Below are 14083 nucleotides of genomic sequence, written 5' to 3' on the forward strand. Positions count from 1 at the left end.
CCTATATGATGCCCCTGAATTCAAACTTGGGAAGAGATGCACAGTAGCAAATTATTAATATTTTTTGGTGGGACAATTAATGGTTTATAACGTTTAGCAAAGACTGACAGTTGGCTTTGATGGTTAAGTGTTGTGTCCTGCAAATTATTATATAGTATTTTTAAGATACAATAGATGTAAGCAACCTCAAGCGCATAGAGAATGGTCAAATGTGGCAAAGTAATTGAGAAGTGATACATTTTGAGTAATTATCACCTGCGTTTTTAATATCTTTATTTAATTGTCAGGTTATATATTTAATATTTAATAATGGCTGTGTTTAATAATCAGCTTGCAAAAATCCTGAAAATTTAACAGTTGGCTTTTTTAAGCTGGAAGAGCTGGCTCTGGCACACCATTGGTGAACTTCACAGGTGATACCTTTTAAATGATAGTTTAGGAAAGGTACTCGGACCTGGCACTCATTGCAGAGTCGTTAATATCTCTCTTGATATTACTATCAACGTCTCATCTGGCACAGGCAGCCCTGGACTTGGAGCCAGGAGCCAGCAGTTCTAATTCCACTGTGCCATTTACTTGCTGCATTACTCTGAGAAAGTTTCTAACTTCAATGATCCTAAATCTCCTGTAAGTAAGATGAACATAAAATAAATTTCTCTTTCTGGGAAGGTTGTTATGGCACTTGAGTAAAACAACATATGCGAGTACTTTGAAAACCCTAGGTATCATATAAGTGTAAAGTGTTACCTAAGCCCGTATTTGCTCTCTTGTGCTGAGCTTAACATTTGTTAATTGTAAAACTGTATAAAAGGGATGCTTGCAGAGAATATAGGCAGTATGTTTCTTTGGAAATTATTGTGTTTTGAAAGTAAGCTTATGGATTGGTTGTTTCGGAGTTAGAAAGCATCCTCCAACATAATGATATTATATGTAAATGTTTGGGTTTTAGCTCTGTCTACAAAGCCTACTCAATACATCTTAAGAATAGAATACATCTTCCATCATTGACAGACTTTTTGATGTCATTTTTTCTTTGGAAAAAGGTCTCTTCTGAGTTCCTATTCAGCATACCAGCAAGACCTTTTCTACCTCCCTTGGTAGTGGTGGACCCTCTGGGGTTAACATCTTCTGGATCTGTGGGGAGATAGTGAGTATTCTCTCTACCTGGTCAGAGTCACATGTTACTCTTGTCGCATCTACCTCCAGGCAGAGACGGGACTTCTCAGGGTAAGTCTCCCCAAAGGTGTTTGAATTTGGCAGTTGGACCCCAAGGACATTTCCCCACACCCATTAACATATATTAGATGGTTTTTAAATTGAGTTTGTCAAATTGGAAAATGCCTGTATTTATATGAATATAAAAGTTTTTTTTTTTTTGAAGGGATTGAATGAATTTTGCTGAATGCATAGCATCTGTAAAGTGGTCTCAGAAATCATTAGATTTTCTGAAATTCTCTCTAGTATGTCAAATTTGTATGCATGGATGTAGCCGTTAAAGTCATGTCTTTCCTGTTTCTTTTATCATAAATTAAAAGAAACAAATTGTTTAGTTCAGCAAGTATGGAGTACTTGTCATGTGTAAGGCACTGGGCTAGATTCTGAGAATATATAGTATGCTGCTTGTTACCTCTCAGGAAAACAAACAGAAAACCAAACCAACTAATAAAATGGGGTGGAAAGTAAGCAGAACTACCCACGTTATACTTAAATTCATCTTAATTTTTTTTTTTTTAGAAGCCAGGCACTCTGTTATGTCTAAATTTTGTGGTTATCTGAGAGAACTAACTATGGTAGAAGAAAATTCTGAATAAACCAAGTCATTTATCTGAGTGGGGACATGTTACAGCTATTTGTTCACGGGAGAAAGCATGGACTCTGGAATTTGGAAAAGTTGTGCTTAAATCTCTAATCCACTACTTACTAGCTGTTTAACTTTGGACAAATTAGTTTCCCTATTTTCCATCTGTAAATTGATGATAATAACGCTGACCTCACTGGGTTGTGGAAGGATTAAACACCAACACATAAAAGGTGATGAAAAATGTTCATTACCTTTTTATTCTGTCCCTTCCTTCATGACCCATTTTTCATTGGAAATTTAGCTTATAATCACCATTGGCGTTTGGGGTGCCCCATGATAAGCTGTCGTACCTCGAAGTTGACATTTTCCAGATTGGCCGGGAAACGGTATGGGTTACTTGCTCTACTGCTTTTGACAGTTTTACATATTCCTCCAGTGAAAGAGTTATCGAGGACTTCTCCTCTGGACTCTCCTGCCAGAAAGTGAAACCTAAAAACAAAGTAATTTTTAAGAATTCAATAGATGTAGAGCAATCTTTAAAATTTACTGTATATGAAAGAAATTCTTCTCTTAGACATTTTTGACTCATGACAAATGGCTTGAAGGAAAGCCCATTTTTTTGTAGTTTATGGTGAGGTACCCAAAAAGGGCTGGAAGCCAAACTCAGCCCCTCTGGCTCTGTCAGGTTCTCCCTATTCCACTTATTTAATTGTTCTAGGCTGACATCATGACATAAAATTTGAGTTTATAATTATTTCATGAGTTACAGAACAAGTACAAACTTTGGAAGTAGATTATGAAATAAATTATTACATAATTAATGCCAATCTGGGTTCACTTCCTTCAGTATGATACAGTAAAAGAATTCTTATAGAGAGCTAATAATGAAATAGTAATAATAATATTTTAATAGAATTGTAATCATATTATTGTTTTTATTAATAACTATAATGATATTTAAAATTTGTTTACCAAATGCTTACATAATATTTACTATAAGTCTAGTACTGTTTGATCTGTATTTAATATTAATATTATATTTACTTAATATTTATGATAACCATGTGATATAGATATAATTATTATACCCATTTTACAAATGAGGAAATTGAAGCATGGAGAGATTAATTAGCTTAGTACAAATCAAGTATTTAAGAAATTGTTTTGTGGTAGATGAAAACTTTTCCAGAATGCGAATTGTTTTCCAAGTTCTTATAGATATTAATATGTATTCTGTGAAAAAAAAGTTTTGTGTCAAAAATTTGATAATGCTGTTATATAAACATAAAAGTTGTATGTTACTTCTTTCCCCCTTTCTTAAAAACTCTTTTATTTTTCATCTTCTTCATTAATTTTATCATGATGATGTATACATTGTAAAAACTTGTAAATATTGTTGGAAGGACATTCAAATACATTTTTGTCTTTTAATTTCTTCCATTGCTTTATATTTAGAAATTCTTCCCCTAATGTAAAACACAATAAATATTTTTAAACTGTAGCTGTGAAAAAAAGATTTCTGATAATGCTGGATTACATAAGATGAGATAATAGAAAATATATATACTGGTCTCTACCCCCCATTTCCTGGACCAGAGCTCTCAAAACCCTTGTAATTTCCTGAATGATGAGAACACTGACAGCATCTTTTGTTCTATATTTGTTCTTTGACCCCAGGTTTTGACACAGAGCTCCTAAATCCCTTGGAATTTCTTGTGTGACAGCAGTGTCTTTTGTTCCAGTGAGGTGACTCTTGGTGGGCTCCTGGATGGGGGCTGGCCACCAGAAAGATCATGCCATGATTCAAGGCTTGGAATTTTTTGCCCTACCCTCCATTCTTCAGAGAGGGGAAAGAGGCTAGAAATAGGAGTAATGATCTATCACACGTATGTAACGAAGCCGCCATAAAAATCCCCAAAGTATGGGGTTCAGAGAGCTTCTGGGTTGGTGAGCATATGGAGGTGTGGGGGAGTGGTACCTAACCAGGGCATGGAAGCTCATTCCCCTTCCCACATCCTTGCCCTACCCATCTCTCCCAAAAGGATGTTCATCTGTATCCTTTATCATATCCTTTTATAGTAAACTGGTAGATATAAGTAAGTTATTTTACTGATTTCTGTGAGCAGCTCTTGCAAATTAATCAAACCCAAGGATGAGTTCTTGGAAATCTTCGATGTGTCAGAGGCACAGGTGAGAACCTGAAATTGCAATTGTAGGGGGGCAGGGGCAGTTTTGCAGGACTGAGCCCTTAACCTATGGGATCTGACACTATCTCTAAGTAGATTGTGTCAAAATTCAGTTAAACTGTAGGGCTCCCGGCTGGTGACACAGAGAATTGCTTGGTGGGGGGAAACCTACCCCACATCTGGCATCAGAAGTGTTGTGAGTGTGGCAGTAGTGTGAGAATAAATGAGGTACACAGCTGGAGGACCCATATGTGAATCAGATCTCAATAAAGCTGTTTTAAAAAAAAAAAAGAGATTCCTGTGGGTTCTGTGACTTGTAACTCTTAGTCAAATTCTCACCCATATTTGAATTTGTATCAATGGGTATTTGAGAGAGGAAGTAAGAGGAGCTGGTCTGGAAAGAACTTTCCAGAGTGCTTAAATTAGCATGACAAACACACGTATTTAAGACTCTTTCATTTTCTGAGTTAAGACGGATCAATGAGGAAAAAAGAATTGTTTACCTTTAACTGCCTTATACCATGTACTATAAATTTGTCACAAACAAGAAAGGGCTTGAGAAAAATGGTTCCCAGGTCATGAGGAATCTATGAAGGTAGCAGCTGCTGGCAGAGAGCCTGAAGATAGGATTTTTGTGGAGGTGACTCTGTCAGGGCACGTGTGAGGAAACTTTTAGGAGTGAAGCCAACTCTGCAGCAATTTTGAGCTCTATTCTTTCTCCTCCCCTCTGTGGCATTTAAGTTGACTTTAAATATTTTGGTGTTTCAAATACATCGTGGCTTTTAATATTTTAGGTTTCTAAAGTGTTTTATCTAATTTGGCTTTAATGTTATATTTTGTAACTTTTTGAATTTAATTAAAATTTTCATATATACAGATACATAAATATGTATGTGTGTTCATGTATTATACGTGTGTGTGTGTGTGTGTATGTGTACGCGTTTGTACTTTGGCTGAGCCTGAGAAAAAACAAACAGCATACTACTGTCGCCTGATTCTTGCTTCAGATTTCAGACCTTGTGACTGATGTTGACAAAGCAGCAATGTTGGTATGTCTTATTAAATTCTTTCTTGGAGAGATGCCATTTAAAAAGAAGGGCAGCCACCCCGGAAATTTCTTTTTTTGGGTAGAAATGTGTTGGAGGGAGGCAGAGATTCTAAGGCCAGGAGGTTAGAGAGATTCCAGTAAGCAGCTCTCAAAACTCTCAATCCCTGGGGAGGCGAGGAGAGGACTGGCTGTCCCTGAGCCAGTAGGTTTTGCTCATTTCTGAGAATTCTTGGGACAACAGCTCTGGTTGGCAGGGGCCCACGTGGTCCTTCTGCCAAAGTACACAGAGCATGTGGTCCTCCCCAGCTGTAACTCTAGAGTCTAGACCAACTGAACAAGAGGCAAGTTTGTAATGTCACCCCTAATCAATCAGAACGTTAGAAAATGTGATTATCAGTGGGAGTTTTTGGCTGAGTTTTTCTCCCAAAGAAAGGAAAAAAAGAAACCATTTCTGTACCCTGATAAGATGCTGTTGAAACATTCTCGATGAAATCAACTCTAATTAGGAGTTCTTAGGACAGAACCTCAAATCAGTTTGTAGTCATCCAACATACAGATGAGGAAACTACAGCCCAGAGATGTCCAATTACTTGGTCACGATCTAATGAATTAATGCAGAAGTAGGTCTAGAACACGGCTCCCCTTATTTCCAGACTAATGGCTGTTCCATTGTACTGCTGTCCTTGAGTTTGGTTCAATAGCTTCTAGTTTTTCTTCTAATCAAATGAGGTTGTATTTGCAATTTCTGTTCTTTGTCTTTGGTGCCTCAAGGTTTCATTTTATGCAAGTCTGGCCGTACAAGTAAAGACAAAAAAAACCCACTACAAAGCAATAAAAGTTTATAGAAAACTATTTGCTTTCCGGGCAAAAATTGAAAGAAGAATTCTTTACCATGAGAAAAGGAGAGTAGAAGAGATTACTGGTTTTTCTTATGCTTCCAACTAAGGCTTAGCTCTTGTTTTCAATTTTTCTTGTATTTCCTCAAGTTTTCTCAGACACTGTCTCAGTCTAATGAATTTAGAATCCCTTGACAAACCTCCAATGTCCTCATGACCTAAAATAGGAACATTAGAATTTCTGAGCACTATTTAAAGATCAGGAGGAGGGTTGCATGGCCCACCAAGGTTTCTTCCATTATGTTCCCATCTCTAAGGTGGATATTGTCCCAAATCAGAATGAAATGGTAGAAATAACCCAGGTCTTGGAGTCTGGATTTGAATCCTGTTCCTCCATTTACTAGCTGTTAAACTTGGACAGGTTATTTAATCTCACTGAGGCTCATTTTCCTGGTTTGTAAGTTGGACAAGTAGTACCAGATGGTAATGCAGGTCTGACCTTCTGCCTTTAAACTGTACTGACCTATCCATACCTCACATAGTCCATGTAAGAGGAAGTTTTGGACACCCTCGCCATGTGCACATCTCCTCTTACTCCCCTACCTTTTCACATCATTGTTTTCTTATCACCCTGTTTTTTCTGTGTTTGCCTGACTCCTTTCCTTCTGGCTCTGTCTCCACTATTGGTTCAGGGCTTGCCTCTCATGCTTGAAGAATGGTTTTGCTTCTTTAGTGTTTTCACTTTCAATACACTCACAAGCATACTTTTTGATACTCTTTTTCCCATTGTCAGTAGGAGTTTTTGGCTGAGGTTTTCTTCCAGGGAATGGAGAAGAAGGAAACAATTTCTGCACATTGATAAGAAGATGCTGTTGAAGCACTCTCATTGAAATCAACTCTAATTAGGAAATTTTAGGACCTAACCTCAAATCAGTTTGTAGTCTTCCAACACACAGATGTGGAGACTGCACATTTCTGAGTGGGTCCTCATCCTTTCAAGATATAGTCCCGGGAATCCACCCTGGTACCTCTCAGCTTGGCTGGCCTCCCACCAGTTTGCCCTGATCCCCTCCAGAGCTGTCAGAAGGCTATATAAGAATTAAAACAAACTACGTTTATGAAGTACTCACAGCACTGTCTACTACGAACTAAATATGAAAATGCTAAATTCTTTTATTCCTTAGGAATGAGGATTATGGCCACGTGCTACTTGAGCATGGTAGCCTAGTGTCAGGGACAGGGCTGGTGAGAGGAGTAAGAGGTTAATGAGGAATGTAGACAATGGTGGGTCTCATTGTTGCTTCCAACTCATTAGTTCTGAGATGGTCCTACTTCCCAAATGATAAAAAGATGGTACATACCCAGTGCCCATCAGCTGTACACTAGGGATGGGATTATACTGCCGTGAGCATACTGATTTTTTTCTCCCACAATTCCTTTCATCTGAATTGTCTCCACAATCATTTTCTCCATTGCATTCCAACTTGCTGGCAATGCAGCGACCTAGTCAAGAAACAACAACATTGACAACAAATGGTCATTTAAGAAAGTATTTGCTGATTTGAAACATGAATACTTTAAATTTCAAGGGAAGGTTGAGGGCAAGTTTTCATTATTTTTGATAAAAATTTAGGAAATATGGAAATGGAATGACAAACTGATGTTTTCCCTTATTTTTTAGGATTACAAGAGTCAAGATATAATTATTTAGTCACTATTGAGCTCATTGTCTTAAATAAGAGAAATAATTCTGGAATCCCATTACCATTACAGTGAGCTTGCGGCAGATATCATGTTCTGTAGGAGAAAATTAACAATAGGCTCAGAATTTTTTTTTTTTTTGATTCAGGATAACAGACTCAAAGTCACTGTTTTTTTCAAAAAAACTATAATTTCACACACACACATCTATTGGTACACATAACAACATGGATGAATGTCTGAAATTTTATGTTGGGTGAAATAAGCCCGACACAGAAGAGTCATGCCATTTGAATCCTTTATCTGATGTTCAACTACAAGGAGAGGGATTAACTGGAAAGAGGAAAGAAGGAATATTTTGGGTTTATGGAGATTTTCTGTACCTTGATTGGAGGCTGTTTACATGGGTGTATATATTTGTCAAAATCAAATTGCACACTTACTATCTGTGTATTTTACTATACATAATTACTACATATTTTAATCTAGATATTCACTGTTTATGATTACTGTTAATTGTTTCACTGCATATAATTTACTATATCTAATTTTTTTTTGGACAAATTAAATGCCTAGGTACTACAGTATTAGGTAGCAGTTTGAGTGAATTTAGAAAATAGTACCAACTCCATGTACCCAGACAATTCCCTTCCTTTTTAAACTTGATGAATTTCATAAGGATCCTAGGAATCAGTACGTGCCTATATATTACTGAAATTGAAATGCTTTATGTACAATTACAGATACCCCTTCTCCTGCCCCTCAGCCTCTTGCCTATAGTCAAGGATGCTGGCATCTGTACCATTACGTACAGGTCTCACTGACAATGATTAAATGTTTTACTCAGGATTATCTGCTTGCCTATTTTAAATTGTGATCAACCTCTCACTACAGCTATGCATGACTATTTGGACTAACTGAAATGCTTGGGGAAATTGGGTATTCTGTTGAATTAAATTTTTGTACTAATAGGGAGTTCCCTAGAAAGTACTTAGTTTTTTGGTTAATAACATTCAGTAAGAAGGTAGAATGTAATGAAAGTAATTAAGTCCTCCTTTGATTATTCAAAATCTTGTATCGAGACCATTATTATAGTTCTGAGCATCATAAACATACAAGACTGAAAATACAGAGGGAATTGAATTCCTGTCATTCCCAAGATATAACCTGAAAGACGCTCTGTTTTTAAAACAGCACATCTCTAGTTTTCCTGTTTGCTTTTCTTAGGGCAGAGCAGAATGGGTAATTTAGTATGCAATAGAGAGGCTTTTCCTAAAGAAAAAGAAAGGACAAATATTACAGTTTTTAAAAGTTTTGAACCTAGCACTCACAAATTTGAACAAAAGCAAATTTTTGATACAGTTACATTAAAAAATATCCCATTTTATCAGGTGGAGGTAGGGATACACATGTAAGGTACTGTTCTCATTAACCTAGGTTTGTGATCAGGGTACCAGATATGTTAGGAATTCTATTCATTTGGTACTTCCGGGGATATTAGAGAGGATTTATTAGCAAGGGTAGGGATGAAAGCAAGAGGAATTCTCTTCAGTGATGTTTAGGAATGGGTGACAGGAGTGATATAGGTCTGTGATGGGACACAGCTGAGAATGATTCCAGGCGTTGGAAACACAATGGAATAGGAAGCACAAGGGGAGAGAGATTGTAAGCCATAAATATATCCTATACCAAAGAAGTAATGGGAAAAATGAAGGGAAGTTCGGATAGTACAGAATTTGTAGAAGTCAGCATGCTTTAGCCAGCACATGCATATATATCTTTACACCTGGAACTATGTAGTCATTTGAATTGTACATGATTTTCCTATTTACTTGAACTGATTTGTGTTACTACAATGGTATTTTTATAACTAGTTGCAAATTCTCATCTTTATGCTTAAAGTTACAACTTTGAGAGAGGAGTTGGCATAGTGCATGGGGATTATCCTCATGGGTACTTCTCATAGATCCATGTATACATTAAAGTAATATATTTAGTCTTGGGGGACTCTGAAGATGCAATCATGAGAGAGGAAAGGAAAGATAGACATTTTTTGATGTTGTTGTTAATTGAGCCAAACATCATTCTGAGTATACTGAGTCAGACAAATAATGGTCCATTCAACATTTTATTCCCTTTCAGAGTGGCATTAGTGGATGTTTTTAGGAGAGCACAGTGGTATATCATCTTCAGTGGAATATTTAACAACCAATAGGCCATGGCACCACTCAATCAGAATGGATTCCAACCATATTTGTGCCAGGGATTAGCTAGTTAGTGGTTGGATCCTGGGAAGATCTAGGGATTCTTGGTGAAGGGATCTGGACAGTAGGGCAGAGGTCACTAAGAGACCTCAGGGTAGCAGCTGCTTACCAACCATTACAGATGTATTTCAACAGTTCAGTTTATATCACTAGTTATTGACATATTGCTGATGAACTAGAGATCAGTTGTGCCTATACCACTAACTTTCCTGAAATCCCTCATTATGAATTGTTAGCTCATGGATGTATCTAAAGCCTTCTCAAACTTGTGGATATTTTTGGCCTAAACAAAGCTCTTTTGTAATAAATTTCATAGATTTATCGTCTGTTGAATAAAAGAGTTCTTCCTGGTAATCTGTTCTAAAAACTACCCTTCAAGGTTCAAATAGCTGTGCTTCAGTTCTAAATTTTTATCTTAATATTCTGGTTATAATGCTAAGGTCTGCATTCCCCTGAGCCATTGCCATCAAGATTTTTCTTATATTCCCTCTTTTGTCAATATGTGACATGACCTTATTTTTGTAGGCATAATGTCTATCTCTCTACCCAGGTCCCACCCTCACATCTCAGGTTTGGGGGATGAGGCACAGAGGGAAAACCCTGGCACCAGCATTCCTGCCTGACATTCAGAAAAGATTGGCAAAGCTGAAGGCAGGAAGCAAGGAGTAAGAAGAGAGAAACATTAGACCCAAGTCTGGGGTCAATTTTTTATAGGAATTTGAAATCTGCTATTTAGTTCTAAATACTTTTCAGTGTATCTCAGAGTACACAGAAATGATGGGATTTTAGTCATCTGAACTCTAATTTTAACTTTAAATTGACTATTTATATAAGAAATCAGTGAACTATGGCCCATGGACGAAAACTGACCTGCCACTTGTTCTTGTAAATAAAATTCTATTGGAACACAGCCATGCTCAATTGTTTAGCTACTGTCTATGGCAGCTTTGATGCTAGGATGCCAGAGCTGAATAGCTGCTGCATAGACCGTATGGCCAGCAAAGCCTAAAATATTTACCATCTGGACCTTTCCTGAAAAAATGTGTAGAAATCTCATCTAGACTGTTCAAAGTGTTGAGCTTTGGAGAGCCATTAATTAGCAAGAGAATACATAGATTAAGCGGTATATTCAAAATTTGATTATAATCTAATGATACTTAAATATCAAAATTTACAAATCTGAATGAGAATTGGACTTGAAGGGAACGTTGCCACCATTTAAATCATTTTCAACTTCCTCTTCTGCCAATTACCTTTGGAGTCGTTCAATGGACCACACCAGAAAATCTGTCACATCATCTCTAGTCATCCCCTTGACATACTATCTTAGCTTTAATATTCTTATCTTAATAAACTATATTAAAATTTTAAAAATCTGTCACTCCTTTTCAATTGCTTATTCTGATTCTAGATTTGTGCTTATTAATAGCCGATTTTTAAAAGTATCTGCCTCTTCCTCCGTTTCCTCCTCCTCATTCTCTTCCTACTGCTGTATCACAGTGTCGGAACCTGGGAGTGGTACTTGATGAGCACATGAATCAAGTAAGTGGTCAAGATGATTATAGCTTGAAAGCTGTAATTTTACACATGAATAGCATGTAATTGGGAGCATAACACCCCTGTCCCCACAGGCTTAAAATATGCTGGGACTTCTCTATCATGACTTTCACTGGGAGTCAATTGGAATAAATTTATTTAGTCATTTTTAATGAAGACTGAACATTTTCCAAAAGTACATTACCACTGTCACAGTGGAACTTATTCTTGCAGTCAACATCTTCAATTTTGCAGAGCTTAGATGGGATGCATGGTTGAAAGGTCATGAGGGGCTCAGTACAGGGTTGTCCTCCAAACTGACTGGGGCGCAAGATGGACCTAACTTTAAACTGAAAGAAAAGGAGAGAAAGGTGAGTAACTGAGGCTGGGTCAAAGCCAAAAACTATCTAAGAAAACTGGGCTTCTCAATCACAGTAGTGATTTTTCCTATAGTGGCGTTTGCTGAATTAAATAATGACTTTTTCCATTTCTATTATTGTGTGTCCTTAGGGAAGTCAATACCTTTTGGATCTCACTTTTCCAACCAGTAAAATGAGGAACTGGGATAAAAGATTTCTTAAGAGTTCTAACTCCGAAATCATATGATTCTAAATTGAATAGAAATCAAATGCACACATATTTACTGAGCATGTCCTGAGTGCAATAAATCTTCCAGGTAATAACAGTAGCTCTTTTATTCCTCAAAGATAGTGTGACGTGATAAATGTGAAAGGATTTGGGGGCTCTTTTGCACGAGGAAGTCACCATGGAAACCAGGGCTGACACATTCTCCACACTTTAAAAGATTTTAAACAGGCAGTAGTAAAACAAAGAGTCAGAGAAGGAAAGAAATAGGACAGGATTAAAAAGTACTGACTTTGAAGTCAGAAAAATCCAAGTTCGAAATGAAGTCTTCTAGTGGTGTATTATTGGGCAAATTACTTAACCCCTAATGAGCTGTAACTTCCTCATCTATAAAATGGGTAGAAAAACAATGTGATGTGAAGTTTGAATAAGGTGATGTACGTAAAGGGACTAGAACAACTTCTCTCAGAGAGTGGGTGCTCCAATAATGAGTTCTTTTTACTTCCCTAATGTCTGAATGCTTAGCCCCTGACCTGACTGGGGTTCACATGGGCCAGTGTCCTTACAGGAATGAGCTTGCGATGGGTAAATATTGCAGCTGGGAACAATAAACAAATAGAGGGACTTTCCCATGGGGAGAGGGAAATTAGAGGAAAGGCAAGGAGTCATTTTAATTAATGCCCCTCATTTCTGTCTTACTTTAAACCTTGGACTGAAATCCCCATTTTTTAGCACTTGTTTTTGCTTTGTGAGCTCTCAGAGGGCACAGGCAGTGGAATTCAGAGCTGGGCAACTGCAATACCAATTCTGGGGGGAAGAACATTTTTTTGGTGTTCACATGACGATAAACCATGCAAAATGAATCCTCCCTCCCCCCAGAATGTTGCTAAATGGAATTTTCCTTCAGTGGAAGCTGGGACAGTTTATTTTCAAATATTGGAGAAATCCAGCATTTCTATGACTGTTGAGTCTGTCAGGGAATTTGAGAACTTTACTGTGATTCCGATTTCCTGAATATACCCACATGTCACCTACCTGTTTTTCAACACAAGGGTCACAGTCTGACCACGGTCCATAATCTCCCAGGAGGCAATTGATAGGACAAGTTTGCCAGTTACATTCTCTGGTCTCCCGCTTGGTGCAAAGCTGGTCGCAAAAGTTTTCCAGATAGTACTGATTCACAACGATTTGTCTGTAACAGTGAGGAAAAAGCTGCTTAGAATGAGTGTATTAATTGTGGCTCCAGCTCCATAAGAAAAAGATCATTGACTCAATTATAGTGAATACAAGGAAAGAAGGTTTTCATGGAAAATCAAGCAGTGTGGCATATGTGCAATTCTTACCACTTACTGGAACTCAGCACTGGGTCCATAATTTGTTGGGCCCTGTGCAAAATGGAAACGGGGGGGCCTCACGTTCAAAGCTTATTAATAATTTCAAGAAAATGACTGCAGAGCATTAAGCCAAGCACAGAGCCCTTCTCAGTGTGCGGTCCTGTGTGACTGCACAGGTCACACGTCCATGAAGCTGGCCCTGACTGAGTTCCTGGAAGGGACTGAAAGGGAAAGAAAAGGAAGAAGAAAGTTTCTGCAAATTGCTTAAAAGATGACAACACAGGGTGATAAATACAATGATTGAGATAGAGCCAGAGTGCCGTGGGCCCAAAGATTAAAGGAGAAAGTGACATGAGAGATACATTTTGAAAAATTCATGTGAATTTCCCAGGCAAGAAAGTGAAGGGCATTCAGAAGGAAGATCATGTGCAAAGATTAGAGGTGGAGGAGTATGACACGTCCATGAAGGAACTTGTGGGACGGACCTGAGAAGTGCATAATTGAGAGGGATGGAATATATTGTGGTACTTTATTTGGTAGGCAGTAGAGAGCTACTGAGGGACTCTTGAGTAGAGAAGTATTATAAACAAATCTGTTCTTACACCCTTCGTGGATGGTTTATTGGAACAGTCAGTTGGTGATTTAATGACACACGACATATGTAAAAATAGTTTTCTAAAATAGATCTCAAAAAAAGTGCTGTAACAGTTAAAACACATTAAATATATGCCTTTTTCCTCCAAGTCATGTGTGCATCTTCACGGAATAGAAATATCTAACAGATTTAAAGAA

The 14083-nt window shown here is 37.6% G+C and overlaps 1 protein-coding gene across 3 annotated transcripts in view; it reads right to left on the reverse strand.

Moving 5' to 3' along the window:
- C6 (complement C6) overlaps positions 1-14083 on the reverse strand; it is a 92771-nt gene that overhangs the window by 72189 nt on the left and 6499 nt on the right. For all 3 annotated transcript variants that reach the window (XM_036846910.1, XM_036846909.1, XM_036846911.1), the window contains 4 exons: positions 12993-13149; positions 11578-11722; positions 7233-7374; positions 2152-2290 (listed from right to left, as the gene is read on the reverse strand). In XM_036846910.1, the coding sequence (XP_036702805.1) occupies positions 2152-2290; positions 7233-7374; positions 11578-11722; positions 12993-13149 (583 nt within the window). The remainder of the gene's footprint in view (positions 1-2151; positions 2291-7232; positions 7375-11577; positions 11723-12992; positions 13150-14083) is intronic.

This window comes from Balaenoptera musculus, chromosome 3, assembly GCF_009873245.2.
Source record: "Balaenoptera musculus isolate JJ_BM4_2016_0621 chromosome 3, mBalMus1.pri.v3, whole genome shotgun sequence".
Lineage (NCBI taxonomy): Eukaryota > Metazoa > Chordata > Mammalia > Artiodactyla > Balaenopteridae > Balaenoptera > Balaenoptera musculus.